Below are 22491 nucleotides of genomic sequence, written 5' to 3' on the forward strand. Positions count from 1 at the left end.
AAACAAGCTGAAGTGGAGACATTAAACAGGTCATGGTTGTGTTTTTATGAATGAAAGTGTTTGAAATCGGAGGGGATAGCAACATCTGTAAAACATCTTTGATGCAATGATGACCAAGAGTCAGTGTCAGTGACTGCTGATGTGTTTGGGTTGCGTGTTCCCTGGTGATGCTGTCTGCACAACCACCATCACTTCCTGTGCATGCGTACGAGTCTGATCATGAAACACGTGATCAATGAGATTGAGATAATAACACCCTAACTGTGCTGTTCTAGGCTTGTAGAGCTCTGTATAAGACAACACCCTCTTCTCATCTTCCATTGGAATTTTTTCAGCCAAGTCTAACTGGCAGGAGACATCAGAACACCAAAAACACTGGGCAAAATGTGAAGGGCAGAATATTCTCTGAATCTACTGTATGTATATAAATCAGGTAACAGGTTTAATACATACTTATGAACACTTCATTAGGATCCAAGTATGGAGCTTCAGTTCAAATTAAACACCAGAATCTCAGATACTCTGACTGTGACATGTTTCATGTTGGTCTGAGTTTCTGAAGCTACTGAGCTCCTGGATTTAGAGATTGAGTGAAAATAACCTTCCTGGAGAACCATTGCCTTATCGTGGTGGGGAGGTTTGTGTGCCCCTGTGAACCTGGAGGCTGTGTTGTCTTGGGCCAAGTGCCCCTGGTAGGGTCTCCCAGGGTAAATTGGTCCCAGGTGAGGGGCCAGACGCCACAGAGCCCGGCCGGGCACGGCCCAAAAAAGCAACGTGGCACTTTCTTCACCCCGTGGGCCCACCACCTGCGGGGATAACCGATGGGGTTGGGCGCGCTGCCAGTTGGGTGGCAGTGAAGGAGGGCGGGAAACTCTGACTGTTGTTTGTGCATACGCACCAAACAGCAGGTTGGAGTATTCAGCCTTCTTGGAGACCTTGAATCGGGTCTTGTGTGGGGCTCCGGTAGTGGACTCCATAGTCCTATTGGGGGACTTCAATGCAATGATGGAGACACCTGGAGAGGCGTGATTGGGAGGAACGGCCTTCCTGATCTGAACCCAAGCAGTGGTTTGTTGGACTTCTGTGCTAGTCAAGGACTGTCCATAACGAACACCATGTTCAAGCATAAGGACGCTCATAAGTGTACTTGGTACCAGAGCACCCTAGGCCGAAGGTCAACCGATTTTGTGATCGTGTCATCTGATCTGAGGCCGCATGTGTTGGACACTTGGGTGAAGAGAGGGGCGGAGCTGTCAACTGATAACCACCTGGTGGTGAGTTTGGTTAGGTGGTGGGGTAAGACTCAGGACAGACCTGGCAAGCCCAAACATGTAGTGCAGGTGAACTGGGAACGTCTCGAGGAAGCCTCTGTCCAACAGACCTTCAACTCCCACCTCCAGCTTTTCTAGCATCCCTGTGGAGGTTGGGGACATTGAACCTGAGTGGTTGATGTTCAAAACTTCTATTGCCAAAGCTGCTGCAGGGGAGCTGTGGCCTCAAGGTTTTGGCTGCCTCAAGGGGCGGTAACCCTTGGACACCGTGGTGGACACCGTGGTGGACACCGGTGGTCAGGGAAGCCGTCTGACTGAAGAAGGAGGCCTTCAAGGCGGTTGCAAGGTGCCGACAGGCCTGAAGGGCTGCATACTCAGCAGTGGGGGAGGCAAAGCAGTGGATGTGGGAGGAGTTTGGAGAACGCATGGAGAAGGACTTTTTGGGAGGCACCAAGGTGTTTCTAGAAAACGGTTCTGCATCTCAGGAGGGGAAAGCGGGAGAACATCCAAGCCATCTTGGCAAGGATGGGTCACTGTTGACCTCCACTGAGGAGGTAGTCGGAGGGTGGAAAGAGCACTTTGAGGAACTCCTCAATCCAACTTGCACGTCCTCTGGGGTGGAGGCAGAGTTGGAGGATGATGGAGGATCCATGTCGATTTCCCGGGAGGAGGTCACTGAGGTAGTTGAACAACTCCACAGTGGCAAAGCCTTGCGGATTGATGAGATCTGTCCGCAAATGTTGAAGGCTCTGGGTGTTGATGGGCTGTCACGATTGACATGCCTTTTCAAGTCTGGAACAGTACCAAAGGAGTGGCAGACCTGGGTGGTGGTTCCCTTGTTTAACCAGAGGGTCCAGAAGATGTGTGCCAATTACCGGGGTGTCACACTCCTCAGCCTCCCTGGGAAAGTCTACTCCAAGGTGCTGGAAAGGAGGGTCCACCCGATTGTCGAACCTCAGATTGAAGAGGAGCAATGCGGATTCTGTCCTGGTTGTGGAATAACAGACCAGATCTTTACTTTTGCATGTATCCTGGAGGGGACCTGGGAGTATGCCTATCCATTCTATATGTGTTTTGTGGACTTGGAGAAGGCGTACGACCAGGTTCCCCGGGATATGTTGTGGGAGGTGCAATGGGAGTATGGGGTGAGGGGGTCTCAACCAATCTCTGTATTCCCAAAGGTGAGCTGTGTCCGGGTTCTCGGCAATAAGTCAGACTTTTTTCAGGTGGGGGTTAGCCTCCACCAGGGCTGTGCTTTGTCACCAATCCTGTTTGTGATTTTCATGGACAGGATATCGAGGTGTAGTCGTAGGGCTGCATTTCATGGAGCTGAGGGTTACATTCTTGCTTTTTGCGGACGATGTGGTCCTATTGGCCCCATCGGTCTGTCACCTCTAGTGCTCATTGGACAAGTTCGCAGCCAAGTGTGAAGCAGCTGGGATGAGGATCAGCACCTCTAAATCGGAGGCTATGGTTCTTAGCAGGAAACTGGTGGCATGCGTACTCCGGGTAGGAAATGAGTCCTAACCCCAAGTGAAGGAGTTTAAGTATCTCGGGCCAAAATGGGTTTCCTCAGGAGGGTGGCTGGAGTCTCCCTTAGAGATGGGTGAGAAGTTCGGCCATCTGAGAGGGACTCTGAGTAGAGCCGCTGCTCCTTCACGTGGAAAGGAGCCAGTTGAGGTGGTTCGAGCATCTGCTAAGGATGCCACCGGGACGCCTCCAAAGGGGGGTGTTCCTGGCATGTCCAGCTGGGAGGAGGCCATGGGACAGGCCGAGGACCAGGTGGGGAGATTATATCTCCACGCTGGCCTGGGAGTGCCCTGGGATCCCCCAGTCAGAGCTGACCAACGTGGAAAAGGAAGTTTGGGGTCGTCTGCTTGAGCTGCCACCCCTGCAACCCGGCCCCGGATGAGCGGATGAAGATGAAGTGAAAGTAGCCAACAACAGAAATATCCGGAGAGCCACAGGTCTGTCTCAGAGAGGTCAAAAGTCAGACTGGTCAATGCTGACAGAAAACCTTTCTTTATTACTGTGCCGAGCATATATGTTTCAGAGTAAACCACACGTCCAACCTATAGGTTGATAGAAAGAGCAGAGACCAGTTTCTACTTCCTGTTTCTACTTCCTGCCAGCAGGTACAGAAACCCGAAGCTTTGGTTTTAATACCAATCAGTCCTGGTCTAGATGACTCAGTCTATATGAGTACTGCTGCTGACCATGTCCATCCCTCCATGGCCACAGTCCATCATCTTCTAATGGAAACTAAAGTCAGTGCAAGATAAAGTCATCTCAAATTGGTTTCTTTAATGTGACGCACATCTCCAAACCTGGATCACCTTTGGGATGTGGTAAACAGTATGATTGTTCAGCTGACAGATCTGCAGAAATGATATAAAGGAGTCACAGCTCTGGCCATCAGAACAAGTGCCCTGAATCAGCAGTGTGTGTGTGCTCGTCCATAAAGATGATGGTGTAGATTGACCTATCGTGACTAACATGTCTACCAGACACACATGTAAGCCTATGTCAGTCCATCTGGCGGACTGCCAGATTCACTGGTTCCTTCCTTCATCACATTAATGGACTTGGTGTAAGAGTGTGTACCTCCCTGTCAGTGGAATGTGTGTGTGTGTGTGTGTGTGTGTGTGTTATTCAGGTCTAATATTTGCTCTAACAAATATATTACAAAGCCATGTCAATATATGCTGGTGTTTCAACCAAGTCAGTTAATCTACCTACTTATTATTTTACGAAATTAATGGGCACCTAGAGTCCAAGAGTCTCTCCCAGGGGAACACTCACTGAGGTTTCTGGGAAATAGAAAAATGCCTCAGTTTAGTTCCAAGAAAAGCTGCTGATGAGAAACTTTGAGCTGAGGTAATGAATCTTTGGCTGAGACCTTGTGGAGGCACACGTGCATCATCTCCATCTTTAAGAGGCACAAATGGAGAGTTTGTCATTCCACTCAGCACAGCAGCTCCACTAATTAAATCAGAAGAAGCAGCGAAATCCCTGAACCTGGTGACTTGTCATATTGATTGAACCTGCGCAATAGACACTCCAACTCTTAGCTGATTGCTAATGCTATTTAAGGCAAATTTATATTTCCAAGAGCTCAGAGGTTGAGGTAAGAGTGAGACTCAGGACAGGAGGGACAATGTGTGAATAAATACATTCCATAAAACTAGAAATGATCTTTCCTCTGACATGAATGTGTTAAAGCATATGTTAAAGCATTTTCATTATCATTGCTTAAATGAGTGTGCCACACCTTCGCTTTCACCTATGTGATTCATTCTGATCAGAGAAGACATTAAAAAGCTGCGTCCCAATTCAGGGGTCATATCTTGAGAGCGAATGGTCTATGAAGTCTAGACCAAAAAGAGAGGATCTGGGCTATGGATGATTTTCCCTTTGCTGGACCAGTTTGAACCTCCATTGCTCAGGAGCAGACATACACATTTCTCAGTCAAACATGAAAGAGCCTATGCAATGGGACAGTCTAGAAATGCAACTGAAATACTATTGACCTTCAAATGAAGTCTAATGAATTATACAGCTACAGTTTCTATTGCAGGCCAAGAGAAAATTGTATTATAAATTGGCCATTATAAATTGTATTGTAGCCCTCTGCATGATGAGCATGATGATGATCAGGTGACATCATCACCATCCTCACCTAACGAAAACAACTTTGACAAACAAGAGCACCTGCACTCAGGACCACTGTGCAACAGTTACTGTTCAGTATTTGGCTCTTAATGTTACCATGGCACCATCAGCAGTTAATAGCAAAATTAACATTTCAATCCAGCATTAATCCAAGTGCTGAAGAACCACTAATTCGTGTTTGATCGGAATCAGTCTTCATACCTCATCAGTTATCTCTGCTGTTACTGTAATGATATTACATGAATGGAGCAACATGTGCCTTATGACACTCATTTTCTAATTCTATCTCTGAGCTTCGATACAATCATTATGAATTAAAATTATACTACAACATTAAACTTTGATTAGAGAAAGGTTGTGCCAACATAGAAACCTTTGTGTGTGAAAAAAATCTGTTAAATCTGTTAACACAGTGAGCCTGAATTCAAATTCACACTCTACCCTATACCTAACCCTATAATCATGATCAAAAGTGCCAATGACATTTGGCCACTAGGGGCTTTATCGCTGAATCCTTCTGTCTTTAGATCTAGATTACATTAGAAATCCTTTATTGTCCCAGAGGTAAAACTAATTTTGTGTGCAAGATCCCAGCAAAGATCTTTCCACTTATGTGCCAATAATCTTTTGGTAGAGTTTTAAAATATATTTCTGGTTAATTTTTGTCAACTCAAACTACAATAAAGAAGCACACTTACTGCAACTGGTGCACCTAAATCATCCCTCAAGTCTTCAGACAGGAAGAGTTGAAGATTTTTCCTGATCTGGTTATAGATCCAGAAAAATTTAAATGTTGAGAATGCATTGTTAGCAATCTAGTTATCATATCTCATCTCTTAAGAGATCCTTAACTTCTGGAGAGACAAGTGAGAAGTGTTGGTAACACCTGCAGAACAATTTACAACATTGATAATGGAGTCTGAGTGAAGATTCTGGCTCTAAGACCAAATGTTTCCTCAATCCTCACATCATTCCTCACATCCACAGCAGTTGAACTAAGAGGTTTCCCCAAACTATCCTTTACCTTACCTTTATCCTTACTAAGGGTACTGTGTTTCAGTTAGGAACAATAAAATAGGAAGAATTCATCTGTCATGGCTTCCTCTCTAAATCAGGTCCTAACTGCATTCTTTCTATAACAGTAAATGAAGTGAATTGAGCCTTGAATTTGGATTCTACCTCATGACCATCAGGGGGTGACCCCACTGGTTGTAAAAAGAAGTCAGATTTGTATTCAAGTGTATGGGGAAATTACCCTAGTTCTCCCTAAATGTTTTCCTTGACGTGTTCATGGTCAAAGGTCCAATTTAAAAGGAAAACTGACCATAAAGCAAGGGACACATTTATGATTGACAGATGGATCACACCATCATGATAAAGTACAGAGCAGGTCAAATCCAGCCATCGCTCCTCCTCAGTTCTACCTTCCTCTAAATATGGTTTCCACTGGTTTAAAAAAAGAACATGGTGGGATGACACTGATCACTATGGTCACCACAGTAACCAAATCGGACAAGACAGTTTCAGTGCCAAGTTACCCCTTTATTTCTAAAAAAAAATAAAATAAAATAAAAAGCACAGATACTCAGGAAAGTCAAAAAATGACAAACAAGCCAGTGGACTGAGAAGCACACACCATATGGATAAGCAGAAAATCGGACGCTGGCCATCTTTCCTAGTTAGTGTCAGTGAACAAGAGAACCAAGCCATAGAGGATTCACAACAAGGTACTAACAACTGGTAAAATTGTACAACACACAGGCTGAAGTCCACACAAAACAAAATCAGGCAGATAAATGGAAAAATAAATCAAACTGTTCAAAATGATGAGAGGACAAACGCGTGGAGAAAAAAAAAGAACAGCTCATGATCCAGGGACTTTTTCCAACATGGTGCTAGTTCTCTTACAGCTCTGTCATGTACAGTTGCCAATGAAAGTGGCACACTGGCATTTATTGATGGTTTCATTGCTGACGGAAGCAGCACAAAAATGAAATTACTGCAGTGGGCTGCTGGAAATAACCTTGGAGAAGCACATGAAAACAGTACCAGTGGGTGCCTTCATGAGCAAGCAGTTGCAAGTGTTTGTTGAAATAAGCCAGCAAAAATGAAACAAAAACACTTTAAAATCAAACCGCTGAATATTTAAAATCGTACAAATCAGAATTTAGCAGCAGAGGCAGGTCTTCATGAATTGGGGCAGGCCTCAGTCAACCTGCACAGGTAGTCAACAATCTGGGCAGGTGCTTTAATCTGGGTGTATGGGCCTCTCTATGGGAAATGTTAAATTAAAAATAACATTAGCGATGTTTACATGAACACAAGTAATTGGATTAAAAACCTGACCGGAATAAAAATGCTTCATGTAAATATGCCAATTTTAGATTCGGGTCAAAATTTCTTTTTGATTGAAATGGGCCGGTTATGCCAATTGTTGATCCAATTGGCTTGCATGTAAACACTTGCTGCAAAGTTTGGGTAGAAATGATCTTAACTGCATATGTCTGTTACGTCAGCCATACGTCGTCATATGGTATTGCTGCCTTTACTACAGCTAGCAATCACACACACTGTGCATGCCAAAATCATTTATTCACGTCATGATTGGATCAACTTATTTAGGTTCCATGTAAACAGTAAAGATCTAATCTGAATTGAAATCAGATTGAAGAAAGTTTGTGCATGTAAACATAGCTAGTTGTCTTATCTTTTTCTGAGAAAGAAAGGGTGACTCCCTGGGAGATGGGTTTTTCTGTCCCCTCTATGACTTCTCCTTGTTGCCACTTTCAAGCAGTGTAGATGACTGACATTATTGTTCTACGATACACAGAGCAAAAACTCTGAGAGCCTCCCAAATTTCTCATTTATCTTTGTCCACAGGATTTCCTTTCTTGTGGACAAAGCTAAATGAATGAATAAGTTTGGAGGCTCTCAGAGTTTTTGCTCAAAACAAAATACCTGCCTCTGGTACAGTTCCACTTCGATCTCACTTCAAACCTCTCACTCTGATGTGCCATCGGTTGGTAATCTGTATGGGCTTCTTGTGACACACAAACCTGTGACTCTGAGAGAAAGTCTGTCTGTTTCTGAAACAGGATGGCTGGTTGCCTGGTTACTGCTCACCGATGTGTGGAAGCCTGTATACAGTAATTACCCAGGTATCATAGCACCTCTGCTGGAAAGCGACGAGGCTCTGCCCTAGTGCCTCCCCCAACCCCGACCAAAATAAGAGGGACTGAGTGATTTGATTTTAACCCTTCATGGTTTGAATCTTGCCTTTATTTATTTATTTATTTTTTTAAGAAATAGACTAGAATAGAAATAGAGACTTACTGTGACATGAAAAGCAGATTCGTGATTGAAGAGGTAAAATCACAGACTGTCCCAGGTCTGTAAATAGCTTTAAATACTAATAGATTTTCCAGTGGTCATATTTTGTGTTAATAAGCAGCACCTGTGTACACTCAACATTACACAACCTGTCTTTCAGTGCTCTTGTTGTCCCACCTCTTTAATAACCTGCCTCTCTTTTCGAGGAAATGTGCTGAACAGAAACAATCTTCCTCATTGTAGCTCAGATGTCAGCTGATGATTCAGTTTTATTATGAACACACAGACATGCACTGTTTCTCCATCTCTCTGCAGAACAATATGTCCTCCTCTCAACCCTTGCCCATCTCCCCAGTCCTGTCTCCATATTGATCTGAGCCTGTGGTGTACACCGGAGAGGGCTGCACCAACACATATGCACAGGCAGGTCTACCTGACGCCATAGCAGGATAAATTGCTGACACATGCTGCCAGACCATAAGGGAGAGTAATAGCTTAATGCATGCTGGGAACTGTTTTTTTATTTTTTCTTTCTATGTGGAACACAGCGGTACCTCCCCTCCTCAGGTGAGGGGGCAGAGAATTGTCATATCTGCTCCTTAATTGGGTTACCTGTTGTTACATTCACTCAACTTCCATGTGTGTCATATTTTGCTCTTGTGTTTTGTGGGGTTGTTGTTGTTTTTTTTTTTTGGTCTGCATTTGTCCTCATAGTTTAACACCTCAAGGTGTGACAACTTTTTATGAGATTGATGCACTTTTAGTCATTTAAATGTTCTGTTATTTCAGTGCGTGTATGTAACCATCACCAGCCCTCCCTAGAAGCTAGTTTGTGGGTCTTTTATTGAATTAAATGATCTTTGTGTGGCAGGGAGGGCAGTGCTACACCACAGTGAATACCAGAGGGGGTAGACGGGATGCAGAAGGATGGACAGGGGAAGGGAAGCAGGTGGTGCTGGTAGGAACTAGTGGAGTGAAGGATGCTGTGCTTTTCCTGTCACCTCAATCGGGATTAAGAGAGTCCAGAGGGTTTCTGTGAAGATCTCTGGAGAAATGGGAGTCCAGAAAGGTGAAGGCGTCCAAAAAGAGGAGCTGATTCAAAGATAGGATACATAGTGATGAAATGAGAGAACAGCTCAGCCCAATTGTGGCAGAATTCAACAATCAGCCATGTGACCCAACACGAGCTGGCAAGTGAAACCACACATGCATGTGAGCTTTCCCTAAATATGAGTGAGACTATCAAATCAGATTTGTTTATGTAGCGCCAAATCATAACAAATTTACATCAAGGCACTTTACACACAAAGCAGGTCAAGACCAAAGTCTTTATGAAATGAGTTAAAGCGAGTCAACAGATCCCCCCATGACCAAGCACTTGGCAACAGTGGCAAGGAAAAACTTCCTTAAGAGGCAGAAACCTTGGGCAGAACCAGGCGCGGGGGGGGGCACTATCTGCCTTGACCGCCAGGGCCCAGAGTCGGGTCAGGGGCCCCGGCTCCCCAGGCCCGCCACCATACCACCGTAGCCACCGTAACCACGCAGCACGCAGCAGCCACAGGTGTTCAAGGAGGGTAACAAGTGCAGGTAGGCATGATGTAAAGGTCCTGCAAGCCATCATACAGCCATCACTCACGAGCCAGCATCGGATGCAAAGAGGCCGCCAGGGAACAGAGTTGCCAGGGACCCATCACATCACAGTGCCAGGAGACAAGGCCCCAGAAGACCCCCCGCACCCAACAGAATCGTCTGTCGTAGGGCCCCAAGGCCGCTAGCATCACATGCCAAACAACTGCAGAGGACCAGGTACCCCATTTCCTGGGCTTCCTTAAATTCCTGTTGAGGAACCATTGCCCTACACTGTGAATAAGTGACCCTGAATGAGGTGTGGTGCATTAAGAATCAGGGAAAGGCGAAGAGGGTAGGGGCAAGTCAGAGGACTGCAGCACACTGCTTTATCGCAGCCTGCCCCAACAGAGTGGCCCCTGAGCCCATCCTGGTCCAGCCTCCAAGGTGTGGTGCATTAATATCTTATTTTTTATGTATATTATGTACCTAAATGAGCCTGTGAGATACTGTGCAGGGCAAGACTCACTCACCACACAATATGTGGTGAGTAAAGAGTGGTGATGGTGCAATTCAGGAGGCAGGCAATGTTGAGGATACCTCTGCCCGATCTTACTGCTCTTCTGTGCACTTGCCTACTTTGATTTAACAATGTTGATTGTTCTCCCCGTTTGGTGTTGTGAATTTTAGTCCTTTTCCGGGTTTGGATTCTGACATGAATAAGTCAAACAGAGAACCTCAGCCCCTTCCCCTTCCTCTTCGACCTGAGAGCTGTCTATGGCTATTAGAAGTCTTCTTGCAATGGAGAGCATAAAGGAAGTGGTGATATACGAGAGGTTTCATGCTCCCCATTAGCAGAGGACAATATTACTTTCCTGCTGTCTCCATCAGCTTTTAAATAAGGATTAAAAATTACTACAGTGTAGACCCAGACTAAACAACACTGAAGAGACAGTACAGACAGCGCAATACACTTAAGAGAAGTTTTGTAATTGTTTCAATATTACCAGCAGTCAGGTTGTAAAAAAGTTTTGAAGTGATAAGAAAATTTAGGCTGAGGAAGATTTATTTGTAAGCGACACACTTCATATATCAGTGTAAAACTACACAATCCACCATTCACATTCACCACAACCAATTGTTACTCTAAGATGAGCTATAGACGTTACTGCGCTAAGAATAATTCACTATTAAGCGTTGGATGATGAACAGCATAGCCACCAAGATAATCAGTCACAAACATAAAGCTTGTAAAAAGCACAGTCACAATGTCAAAACCGTCACCTTTGGAGCTTTATATAAATGCCAATATAAACACGACACAAAAAAATTTTGTGCAACTACTAAAATTATGTCATAGTCTGGTTTCTAGGATTGTGTCTCTGGGCCAAAATGTTTTGTCAGATAGTTGAATTTAGTGTGGAGTTAGATATCTGTATGGATGCCATTACATTCAAAAGAAACATTGTTCTAAGTAAATGCTAATGATGTTAATGAACTACTGACCATTTTCATGTTCCCAATTCTAAATTGTAATACCTTTAGTAATTTGTTTAGTAACGTATCTTAAATCTGCCCAATACAATGATGTTATTGTATACATGTTGTAGATTGTTGCCTGCAATCAGTACAAAGCTGCGGAATTTGTTGACTTATGTGGCAAAATTACTTTAAGCTCAAATTACCTGTTTCTTCGTAATTGCTCACAGCTGCTGAAAAACATCAACAACTTCTTCAATGAACAGAGCAGTTTATCAGTCATCTGTGTTTCCAGATCACACATTCAATCAAACATCCACACAATCAATGTGGCCCAGTTTCTGCCTTAGCAGGGTACAGGGAGGTACAGTACTACTGCTAGCAAGATTGGAGCTAGAGTGTATTTTAAAGTCTGAGAGGACAACTAAATGGCCAGAACAATCATTCATTCTGTAGTCTTGTGAAGTTGCTGTAACAAAAAGAAGACAACAACCTCATCATTACTGTCACTACAAGCTCCTTTTCTAGATATGAGCTAGGTGTGTGTGTGTTCGTGTGAATCACCAGATTCCTCCTATAGTCCTAAAACACATACACACAATGATGACAATGATAGGCTGACATCTGTATGCAGATGCTCTCTCGCTCTCTCTTTCTCTCTCTCTCTCTCTCTCTCTCTCTCTCCCTCTCTCCCTTAAAAAAACCCCATACATACGCACACAGATCCAGATCTTTCTGGTTTGAATTTGGACTCTGGCTCCATCTAGTGAGGAAAAACCTTGAACAACCAGCCAGAGTCTCTACAGAAAGCTGAAAAATACATCCAGTCCATCCTGGTGTGTGCACACAGGTGTAATGGTCAGTGATGGGTTTAGCTAAACAGGGTCTATACAGGTCTCTAACACTTTTCTGGAATCATAACCTGTGCACCCTCACTGACCCAATGCAGCTGGGTTAGGGTTAGAGGAAGTCACCCAGGAGTCATCTTTAGTCAGGTTCAGGAGTCAGCCTGAACCAACTGAACAGGCTATTGACCTAAAGGAGTAGCAGCTCTGATCCAAGCTCCCTATAGGGTTTGAGACTCTACATGTAAGGCTGAGCCTAGGCAACCTACAGAGGAAGTGCATTTCAGGCACTTGTATCCATAACCTTCAGCAGATGATCACAAATGAAAGTAGAAACAAAGGTGGACTGCTAAATTCAGATTGCTTTCTGACTCAATTCCATCTTCATTGAAAAAGGTCTGGAATATTGTTGAAAATGCACCAAGCCATCTCCTGCTCCAATCTACTTCTTTCATGAACAAGAACCTGAAATACTTGAACATCACTTTTGAGACAGTACCCCACAGTACCCTCCCTGAGGGAGCAGGCTCTCGTTTTCCAACTAAGAACTAAGGCCTGTGACTTGGAGGAGTTTACTCACATCCTGGCTGGTTCACATTTGGCTGCAAAACATTCCAGTTAGCACGTTATAAATAGCATGTTTATGTAGTCTACTCTACTTAAAAAAAAACAAAAAAAAACTGACTGATTCTTTTCACAATCTTCAGGTCAGCTCAGACATCTGTTATAAACTCGTGTCTTTGAGGCAGGTTGGGAGGTTGTTTTATAATCAAGTTTGTGTAGTCACATCAAAATCATTAGGATACCTCTCATTTACAGCAAAATAGATAGATGTAATGTAATTACCAAGCAAAGCTGTTCAGTGCACATCACTACTTTATGTTTGCAAATACATGGCCTTGTTACTTTGTATGACTGTCTAGATGAAATACCTCGATGGCAACTGTCCAAAGGATGAGCTGTGTCTCCGAGTCAGAGAAGTATGCCTTGACTTGTGGAGATATGCCAATCAGAGCAAAGTTGGTCACGACTGCTATCACACTCATGGCCTCAAAGGCAAGCTAGACACAGAGAAAGAGAAATAGCAGCAGTCAGTGTTGTGTTTCCATATATGGAAACCAGCCTGTGTGCAGTGTAGATTAAATGACACCTTCAATTCAGATTAGGACAGCATGTTAAAAATAAGACAAACAGTATAGACATAAGTAAATCATTGTAACAAGAGACGTATGTACCATTTAATTATCTGGCACCTTGACCTTAATAGCTGAAGTCCTAGTAAGAGCTATTTTTAAGGATATTAGAGGTGTTGGGAGGATGGGCTTGCTGAAATAAAAAGAAAATCGATTTTCAATAGAGTCTTGACAACAGAGAGCCTGCTTTGATAGGATTAGAATAGCTTTTTCAACCATCGTAGCAACTACAGACCAGAACAACCTGGACTAAGATGATTTTTTTTTTTTTTTGCAGAGATGAAAATGCCAGGCAACATTTATTAGGAGAATACAGTGAATATGATTCAGTGGCTGTTAGAGGTTGGGGAGTTACTGGAAGCTGATGAGTGGCAGAGTGACATGGCCTTTTTTTACGCTCACTGAAGCAGACTGAAGAAGATGGAAGTCTGGCTGCAAAAAGTGTGTCACTGTGTATGAAGGTTATTGCAGTTGCCAAGGTGTGACATAAGTTGTGGCTTGGGTTAAGAATTGATAGCTGTATTGAATCAGGTAAAGCCTGTTTTTTTCCAGGTTAATAAGGATTTAATCCTTGACAATGTGATGGAGAGGCTGATTGGCCAAGTTGACTTGGAGTTCAGTTTGAGAGTGGCTTAACAGGGTGATGTTCCTTTATTCATGTGGATATGCCGGGAAAAACACAAGGGTTACCTGATGAGAACAAGGGGAATAGTTGGGAGTCATCTGCATAGCAGTGATAGTGAAGCCGTGCAAGCAAATAATTGAATCCAAGGAGGGCCTACACTGTTCATTAATAGCTTGAATTTTGGTGAAATCTGTGCTGTAAATGAAAGAATGCCAGGTTATTTTTCAACTTTCTCAAATAACATTAACAGCCTCCTTAATGTCAAAAATGTCAATATGCAGATGAATTAATGCATAAAAGATACTGAACCGATTTGCCATACTTGCATATAGGCCATCTGTCTTTGTTGATCTTACCTGCCACACGCCTATGTTTGCTGCTGGGTCGGAAAAGGGCCGTTTGAACACACGACACATCTTGAAGGCATCAGAATAAACCTCAGTGAAGTTGTTCAGCACCACCAGGACAGCAGCCAGAGGGTAGACACATGAGAAAAGGCTGACGTAACCAAACAGCAGAAACTGCTCCAGGTAGTCATCAAATGTTCCCTGAAAGAGGGAGAGAAAACCAAACAGTTGGAGAACTGTTAACCTTTTGTCTAATGTATTGAATAAATTAACCCTAAACTGACTTACAGAAAAGACCAAGTGCACCTACCAAATACATGCTCATGTCAGCCTCCAACCGGACCTGTTCAACCAGAGGAAGTTCTTTGTCCTCCAGAGTTCTTCTCTTTCGGACTCTGTTGATCATTTTCTTGTTACGTCTCCTCTGGAGCCAATAGGGTAGGCAGGCCTCCATGAACTGATTTAAGATCTGACTTGTGATCAGCAGGGTGGCCAAACTCTGAGCACAGATAACAAGTGAGGGAGATATGGTAGCAAGGAAAAGGAATCAAAATTGGAAGACAGGAATAACAGAAGGAAAAGAGGAGGGGTTTAGCAAAATAAGAATAAAACAATAAAACAGCGAGATGGAAAAAAAGACATTAGCAAAACCCGAGGGGAAAGTGGGCATACCTGTCTCAGTAACACCATGTCCTGCATGACAAAGGCAATGTAGAACAACGAGGCAAAACAGTTGAAGAAATTGAACTGCAGAGACAAAAATCAAGGCAGTGATAAGAAGTGCAGCATTAACGAGAAAAACTCTATAGTGACCAGTAAGGGATCAAATCAGCAGTATTTTGGGAAACAAAGTAAATCTCTTATACTTACTACTAATACTTTGAGGACCAAGTGATTTTGATATGAGGACTCTAGACGGTGATTCTCTAAACGCGACAAGGAGAAAAAATTTCATACTGCATTTCACTCCTTGGCCAATTCATAAACCCAATTCATCATCATTCAGTTTATTCCCAATTCATTTGGTTTGATAATGGAAAAGATTAAAAACTGTCTAATGTTAAGTTTAATACTTGACAATTTCACATTGCTATTTGGACACCACAAACTTGATGGGATGCATTTTATTTCTGAGTAAAAGTGATTAATTATCGTTGGGGGGACAAATGAATAAATTAATGAATAAATATGAATAAATATCTACAATCAACACTGAACAGTTGTTTTAATCTTTTCTCCCCCTCCCTGCTAGTTTCCACATTCAGCTATTTTTCCAATACATAGAAATAAGTGGCATCACAGGATTCACGGAAATAAAGAACTGCTCCAAAACAAACAACTCACCCCACTCTGTAAGGAACTCCGCTGCATACCTGTAGATTAGGTTCATAATCTCTATGACCACAGCATAGATAATACTGGGGATAAATATCAGTATTCCTGCCCAGAATGTGGGTTCATCATCATGGACTGACAGCGCCCATGCCTCCATCTGAAAGTAGATCATCATGACGTAGAGAGACAGATAGAGACAGAGCAGCACAAAGGGCACAGACACAAGGTAGATCCGGAGCTGCCTCTTAGCGTTGGGGTAGATGGGCTCCTCTCGGCCCGTCACAGGGTTGAACCCGAGGACACCGTGAAAACCAGGACGAGGTTCTTCAAAGGCCTTCTTCCTACTCAGTGTTCCCCAGTGGTAGGCAAGAGAAGCACTGTATCGCTTCCATAACTGGTGGAGGAAAGGTACAGATAATCACGTATGCTGCATTGGTATTCAACAAAGACCCAACATTGAATATCTATTCATTCAGCTGGTTGCATAATCATATCATTTAATTTTTAGAAATAATTTTATAGTTTCTTTGTGAAGGAGCTATTTGTTTTACTAATGCTACTCAGCTAAAGATAAGCTGCATTAGCATTATCAGCTGTTTGCTTAACAGTCGGGTGCTTATAATACAAGAGGCTATGATACCTCCTCTAAGCAGCTGCTTCTTCAGAGTGGAGTGGATGGTATAGTGACATGGTTTTAGAAAGAAACAAGGAACAGGAAAAAGAAGAGTAACATCAAGGAAGAGAAATAGAACCAAATCAAAAGTTCTCATTTAGTTAAAAGACAAGCCAGCCACCCCAGGGCTGGCTGGTTATCATCCTAAATTAAGATAGTTAGGAGAAAATAAGCCAGCTCTTGGTTGGCAAGGGAGGGAAGTTTGAACTCACAAGTAAACAGTTGTCAACGCTAATGTCATCGTCATTGTCTCTTGGAGGCTACAGCAACTTCTGATCAGAAAGTAACAAGATTAACCAGTTGAACTGGAGCTGGCTAGTTGGTATGCTAACTACAGAAGAGGAAAAGAAGTGACAGAAACATGAGAAAAATTACACTCAATATTGGTGTTGATTTCCACTTCTGGAGACAGTTGTAGGTGAGTAATGGTACTTATAGTTTCTGCTGGACTGCTAGGTCAAGAGCAATTAATGCCAATGTTGATCGTGTAGCACTAGCAAAGCTTACATCTCTTGAAGCCCTTCTACTTTTGAAAACAACTGATTGATGTTTTATAAACAAGTAAAGGTTACTCTCATTACCTCCAAAATGACCGTACACCAGATCAGGTTAAACATAGCAAAGACCACGTATTTGTCGTAACCCTCCCAGTCAAACAGATAGTAAGGCACCCCAATCAGTGCCATGGGCACCAAGGCAAAGGTGAAGTACTCCAGGAAGCCAAAGTAGAAGGCCTGGCCCTCACCATAATAGTGTCTGATATCATCTAGGGAAAGAGAACCAAGACAAAAGAAGTGGGCAAACTGACAATATTACTGAGAGAAAAAAAAATTATTATAGATTGCAGAGAAATAAATGTAAATGATGTTTCCTCCACTTACCAAGAGGCTGAAAGGACAATTTCACTTTTTTATACCAAGAAAATGATAATCTCTTCAGTTCTTCCTTCTCATGGAGAGGAAACAGCTGGATCAAGATGCCTTTGGACTGAAGTCTACGAACTTAAATGGAAAGAATTTTCTTTTATTATTAATAAATTATGTAAATGATGATTCATTAAAAACTTGTGAACAGATATTTAAAATTGTAAATCATATGGAACTTTCCTAAATAAATATGAAGCTCATTTTCTCTTTTCAGAAAAACGCAGCTTTCAGGACAAGCAATAGCTTAGAGTCAGGCCCATTGTACACAATGTAACGCCGATACAGAGAATTCCTATTTTATAATTCCTATCATTTCATCTGCCATTTTTTGATTGCATCATTTGTCGAGAATGATTATACTCTGCTTTAACACGATTTTACACACACAGGCTCTGCTATCTCACATGGAAATTCACTTCTCCCTTATCTCACACTTGGAATATTTTACACCATTTGCATAACCACAGAGAAGAGAGACAAAGAGAAGGAGGGGGGTACAGAGGCAGAGGGGGTGGGGTGGTGGAGGGTTGTGATCAAGGGGCGAAGACAGAGTTTTGCAGTGTAAAACCGTTACTTCAACCGCGTAACTCGGTATTATGCCGGATGAAATATGTAAATATATGTAAATTCTGTCAGAAGATTAAACTGAAGAAAAAATTATTTGTTACAAAAAGATTCAGGATTCACTTGTTATTGTCTGTATAATTTATATAACAATTACAACTGTTATTGGTAACTACTGTTCAGAAACAACATGTTTGTTTTGGTTTCAAGTTATGTATTTAAAGCAGAATTTAACCATTATTTAAATTCTTAATAAATTTGTTGATTATTTTTGAAATAAAAAAATCTAAATCAAAATCAAAATCAGACAGGAAAATAATGTTTCACTATCATAATTTTTCTTATCACCGCAAGTCACTGCACTAGCGTGTAGTAACAGAGCTCCTAAGAGAAGCTCATGAGAGCAGAGGCGACCTTGCTGTGTTGTAGTTGGACCTGGCCAGCGCCTATGGATCAATACCACACCATCACTACTAGGTCAAACATCATGCAGGCAGATTTCTGTTGAGTTCGGTTAATGGTGCAAGCAGTCTATGACACCTTGCCAAGCCCAGCAAACCTCCACATCTGGGGAAAGAGCGAGACACCCTCCTGCCCACTTTGTTCTGGAAGAAACTCATTAGAACATCTCCTCAGCTGCTGCCTAGAGGCTATGGCAGATGGTCGCTATTGCTGGTGACATAAACAGGTACATGAACAGGCAGTTGCTGAGAGTTGATTGTCAGCCATTAACACTGGCAAACACCACCACGGACCTTCATCAAAACTGGAGAGAAACTCCAGAATCAAAAACAACAATAGGCCTCTTCTAAACAGCCTCTGATAGGCAGAAATAGGCTAATCTGAGTAAACAGCTAAAATTTAGGAAGCGTGCAAAGTACCAGGAACTAGTGGAGGATTGCCGGGGCAGAGGCTGGAAATCACTCTATGAGCCCACAGAATTTGGCTGTAGAGGATTTGCAGAACATTCTGTCTGCAAGGTCCTCACTCAGTTGGGCATCACAGGAGCAGGCAAGAAGAGGGCCAATCAATCTTCCAGTGAGGCCGCTAGCTGGCTTTAGTTAAGGGGGGTGGATCCGTGGGTAGGGGATGCAAGTCGGGGCCTGATCAACCCTGGCTGGGTCACCTGGTCAAGGGTGTATGTTGTGAGACCCAAAACACCTTATGACCCCAGGTCATATCAGATAAAATAACCATATAGAACCACCTCATGTTGAATCCAACCCTGATAATTGAGGAACCTTTCAGATGAAATTGTCTGAGATGTGGGCACATACTCACTGATAGATTTTCCAGGGTAGAGTTTGACCTCTGTGTATCCTGGCACATGAGTCTCATCTCTGGCTCTTAATGTGTCAAGCTCGTGTTTAATTATGTACTGACACTCGGCCATGCTGAGGAAGCTGTCTCCATCCCCTGTAGACACACAGATCAACAGCAAACACACAGTTATGCCTGTCTCTTAAAACTGGGACCAACAATGTGTCACTTACAACAACAACGTTTGCTCTTATAGATAGTTACATTTCCTCCAGCTCCTGAGGCATCTTGTATTACTTTAGCTCTGATGGTTAGAAACTGGCTCCCTTGTGGGAGCATGAAAATGACTGAATCAGCCATTAGCCAGGTTTATCTTGCAATCGTGAGCTTCACTTTTAGACTGAAAGTAAATATTATTTTCACCATTATTTCAGTAAAATAAAAATCACATGTCTAGTATAATTAACAAAGGAATGCCAGTATTTAAATTTCTGAGACTTAAGTATTGAAGTACTTGGTTTTAAAAATACTTGAAAATTTCCTTTTCAGATGTAAACATAACATTCCATAAAAGAACTTCCTGACTGAAACAACCTGCAGTCAGCACAAACTGACTGTAGAATAAGATGCTGATATGATCCAAGACATAAAATTGCATAACTTCACAATAGGAACTGTTATTTTCATTAGATTTCTATTTTAAGCAGTGATAAAGTTTGTAATTATGTGTTGTGGGGTAAAAGTCATATATTCATAATAATACCAAAGTTAAATAAAGATACCTGAAAAATATACTTAACTACAATGCTCAAGTAAAGGTGAACACTGCTGTTTACTTATAGACTGTTTCTCTGTAACGGAGAAACTTCATCTCAAACACTCACAAATAAGCGCACAGACCTCTTTTACCTTTAAAGTCTTTAAATTTGTGTTTGTTAGTGCAGGTGAAGGCTCTCATTGATCCATCACTACATTCCTTGAAGAGGCCAACATCTTCAGCACCAGAGAGCAGCCTCTGCTGGGATGCCCCCACCAGGAACATGTTAGGGTTTTCCTTCTCCTGAGCCCCGACTCCAGGGCCCAGCTGCTCCACAAGGAGTTCAGCACCTGTGGATGATAACATTTAAATGACAGGAATAAATATTTGAAGACAGAAGATAATATCACTGACAAAACATCAGTACCTCCATTCTGCTGTAGGTCTCTTATCCTCCTCAGTAGCCATCCAATCGCCTCCTCTTTGGTTTCTGAGGTCAGCTCCAGTACCACCAGAGGGGTAAACCCGGGGTCACAATAATCAAGGGACTCCATGGTCACCTCCGACAGGGCACCTACACAGGAAATCAGGAAAGAGGAAAAAATACAAATATTTAAATAATATATTTCAGTTCAAATTTAACCCCACAAACTATAAATTAATTGAGCAATATAATTAACGCCTGCTTATTCAAACAGTTATTCAATAGGCCAATTGTGTGGCAGGTTCACAGTCCAGGCAATTTGTAATGTAATGCTGTTGAAAAATGTTTCCTGGATTCACATTGGGTCTTTATGTAATAATAATATAACAATCAATACAATACAATAATAACCCTCTAACCCTCTCACATACACACAGCTGTGACCTGGACTGGAGATGTACCAGTGCTGCCTCCTGCTCTTAATGACTTTAACTAGATTTAACTAAGATTTAATAAAACTATATTTGCTCTTTCTCTTTCGAAAATAATTTAATTTACTTTTTATCAACACCAATATCTGCTTTCACATTTTTTTTTTTTTTATTTTTATGATAAGGAAGGATGCTGCAAATAACTCAAGGCTACACAATAGTGGAATCACTCAGGATAATGAAATATTCTAGACTGTATAATCAATGGCATCTTACAATGCCCCTATGCAGCTCTGGACCCTAAGATGAAAAGACTTTTGGACCAACAACAATCTCAGATTATGAAAAACTCTGTGCAACGGAAATCAATGCAAAGACAGGATTGTTGTTTTAGATCGATAGATAGATAGATAGATACTTTATTTATCCCAGACTGGGAAATTGCAATGTAACAGCAGCATTACACATAGGGAATAAATGATAATTTATGATAATTTTATTATCATAAAATAAATAAATATATATATATATATATATCTATATATATATATAGATATATATATATATATCATAAATTATCACATATTATCAAAATAAATAAATTATATGGGAGGAATGCATCCATCAATAACAAATTTGGTTACAAATCAGATTTTTCTACAATGTCAGTTTCCAGTGACAAGGGGCTTTTCTTCTTCTAACATGGAACTGAACACCACAAGCCGACCTCCACTACTCCACTAATTCTCATCCTTGACTGACAGGTGATACACGTGAAAACAATAATATATTTTTTTAATTCAGAATATTTTGGCATTTCTTACAGCAGCCAGTTTACAACTTTTAAAGCACAAGCATTACTATAACATACATAGCAGTTTTTCTTTATAACATGATGAGTCTGTTCACCTAAACTGACCTGCATGGGACAACAGTTTAAAAAAATCTGCCCATTACGTAAACAACCCGCTCAAAGTAAGTCAAAGCTACAGGCAGAGCAGCTTACCAGTCAAAAAAATCTGAATATATATGAAACTGGGGCTTTCTCACTTCTACCCGATTGACAGTAATGTTTTTCCACAGCTGGCATGGCAGGGAAACCACAGAAGTAAACTCCATTTAAGTGTGCCAGCAAATTCTGCCTTTTTGCTAACATGGACCATCCCAGACCTTTACCTGGGACACAGTAAGAGTTATACATTTTAATAATTTACACTACCTTTGTTTTACTCTCTGCTTCACCCATACAGTTTAATTCTTCGGTAATTATGCAAAAATACTTTCACATTGACTGCCCATACTTATTATGCGTGTTCTCCTATTTTAAATACATTAGAAATATGAATTTGAATGTGTTAAGAAGTGACTGTATTTCTTCCCGACATGATTTGCAACTTTTACACATAATTTGAATAAGTGACTCATTTAAGCAAAGGATACACGTAGCATAGCAGACACTCTCAACTAAGCAGCTAACCTTTCAATGACTTGCAGGATGAGTCAAAAATAACCTACGGTTTGATACAAAATATAACATTTAGGGATGTAACAAGGCTATCAACGCAAGTAATACCAGTCTTTGTTGCTTTAGTGTGTTTATAATATTCACAGTTTAAAACTACAGGCGTGACAATCGTACTTACCAGAGCTCTTTCCTCGGCTAAGCAGCTATGTTTGAGTATTTGACAGGGACGTCACTTCCGGCACACGTTCAGGCGTACTAGGTGAGTTTGTTTAAAATTAGGGAGGAGAAAAGGCGGAGTTGCGAACGGTAACATACCCGATCGGTGGCG

General features: G+C 41.9%; 1 protein-coding gene across 3 annotated transcripts in view; it reads right to left on the minus strand.

Annotated features, from left to right (window-relative positions):
* The window catches only part of ano10a (anoctamin 10a), a 30201-nt gene extending 7747 nt beyond the window's left edge, over window positions 1–22454 (minus strand). For 2 of the 3 annotated variants that reach the window (XM_029503462.1, XM_029503461.1), the window contains exons 1-12: window positions 22342–22454; window positions 20271–20417; window positions 19996–20193; window positions 19108–19242; window positions 17218–17337; window positions 16918–17102; window positions 15673–16057; window positions 15199–15254; window positions 15001–15075; window positions 14639–14827; window positions 14338–14529; window positions 13096–13224 (exon numbers count right to left, since the gene is read on the minus strand). In XM_029503462.1, the coding sequence (XP_029359322.1) occupies window positions 13096–13224; window positions 14338–14529; window positions 14639–14827; window positions 15001–15075; window positions 15199–15254; window positions 15673–16057; window positions 16918–17102; window positions 17218–17337; window positions 19108–19242; window positions 19996–20193; window positions 20271–20397 (1791 nt within the window). In that variant the 5' untranslated portion in view covers window positions 20398–20417; window positions 22342–22454. Of the gene's footprint in view, window positions 1–13095; window positions 13225–13407; window positions 13490–14337; window positions 14530–14638; window positions 14828–15000; window positions 15076–15198; window positions 15255–15672; window positions 16058–16917; window positions 17103–17217; window positions 17338–19107; window positions 19243–19995; window positions 20194–20270; window positions 20418–22341 lie in introns of those variants that run through there. The other variant, XM_029503463.1, reaches the window with a different exon arrangement.
* Window positions 22455–22491: the final 37 nt, after the last annotated feature.

This window comes from Echeneis naucrates, chromosome 6, assembly GCF_900963305.1.
Source record: "Echeneis naucrates chromosome 6, fEcheNa1.1, whole genome shotgun sequence".
NCBI lineage: Eukaryota > Metazoa > Chordata > Actinopteri > Carangiformes > Echeneidae > Echeneis > Echeneis naucrates.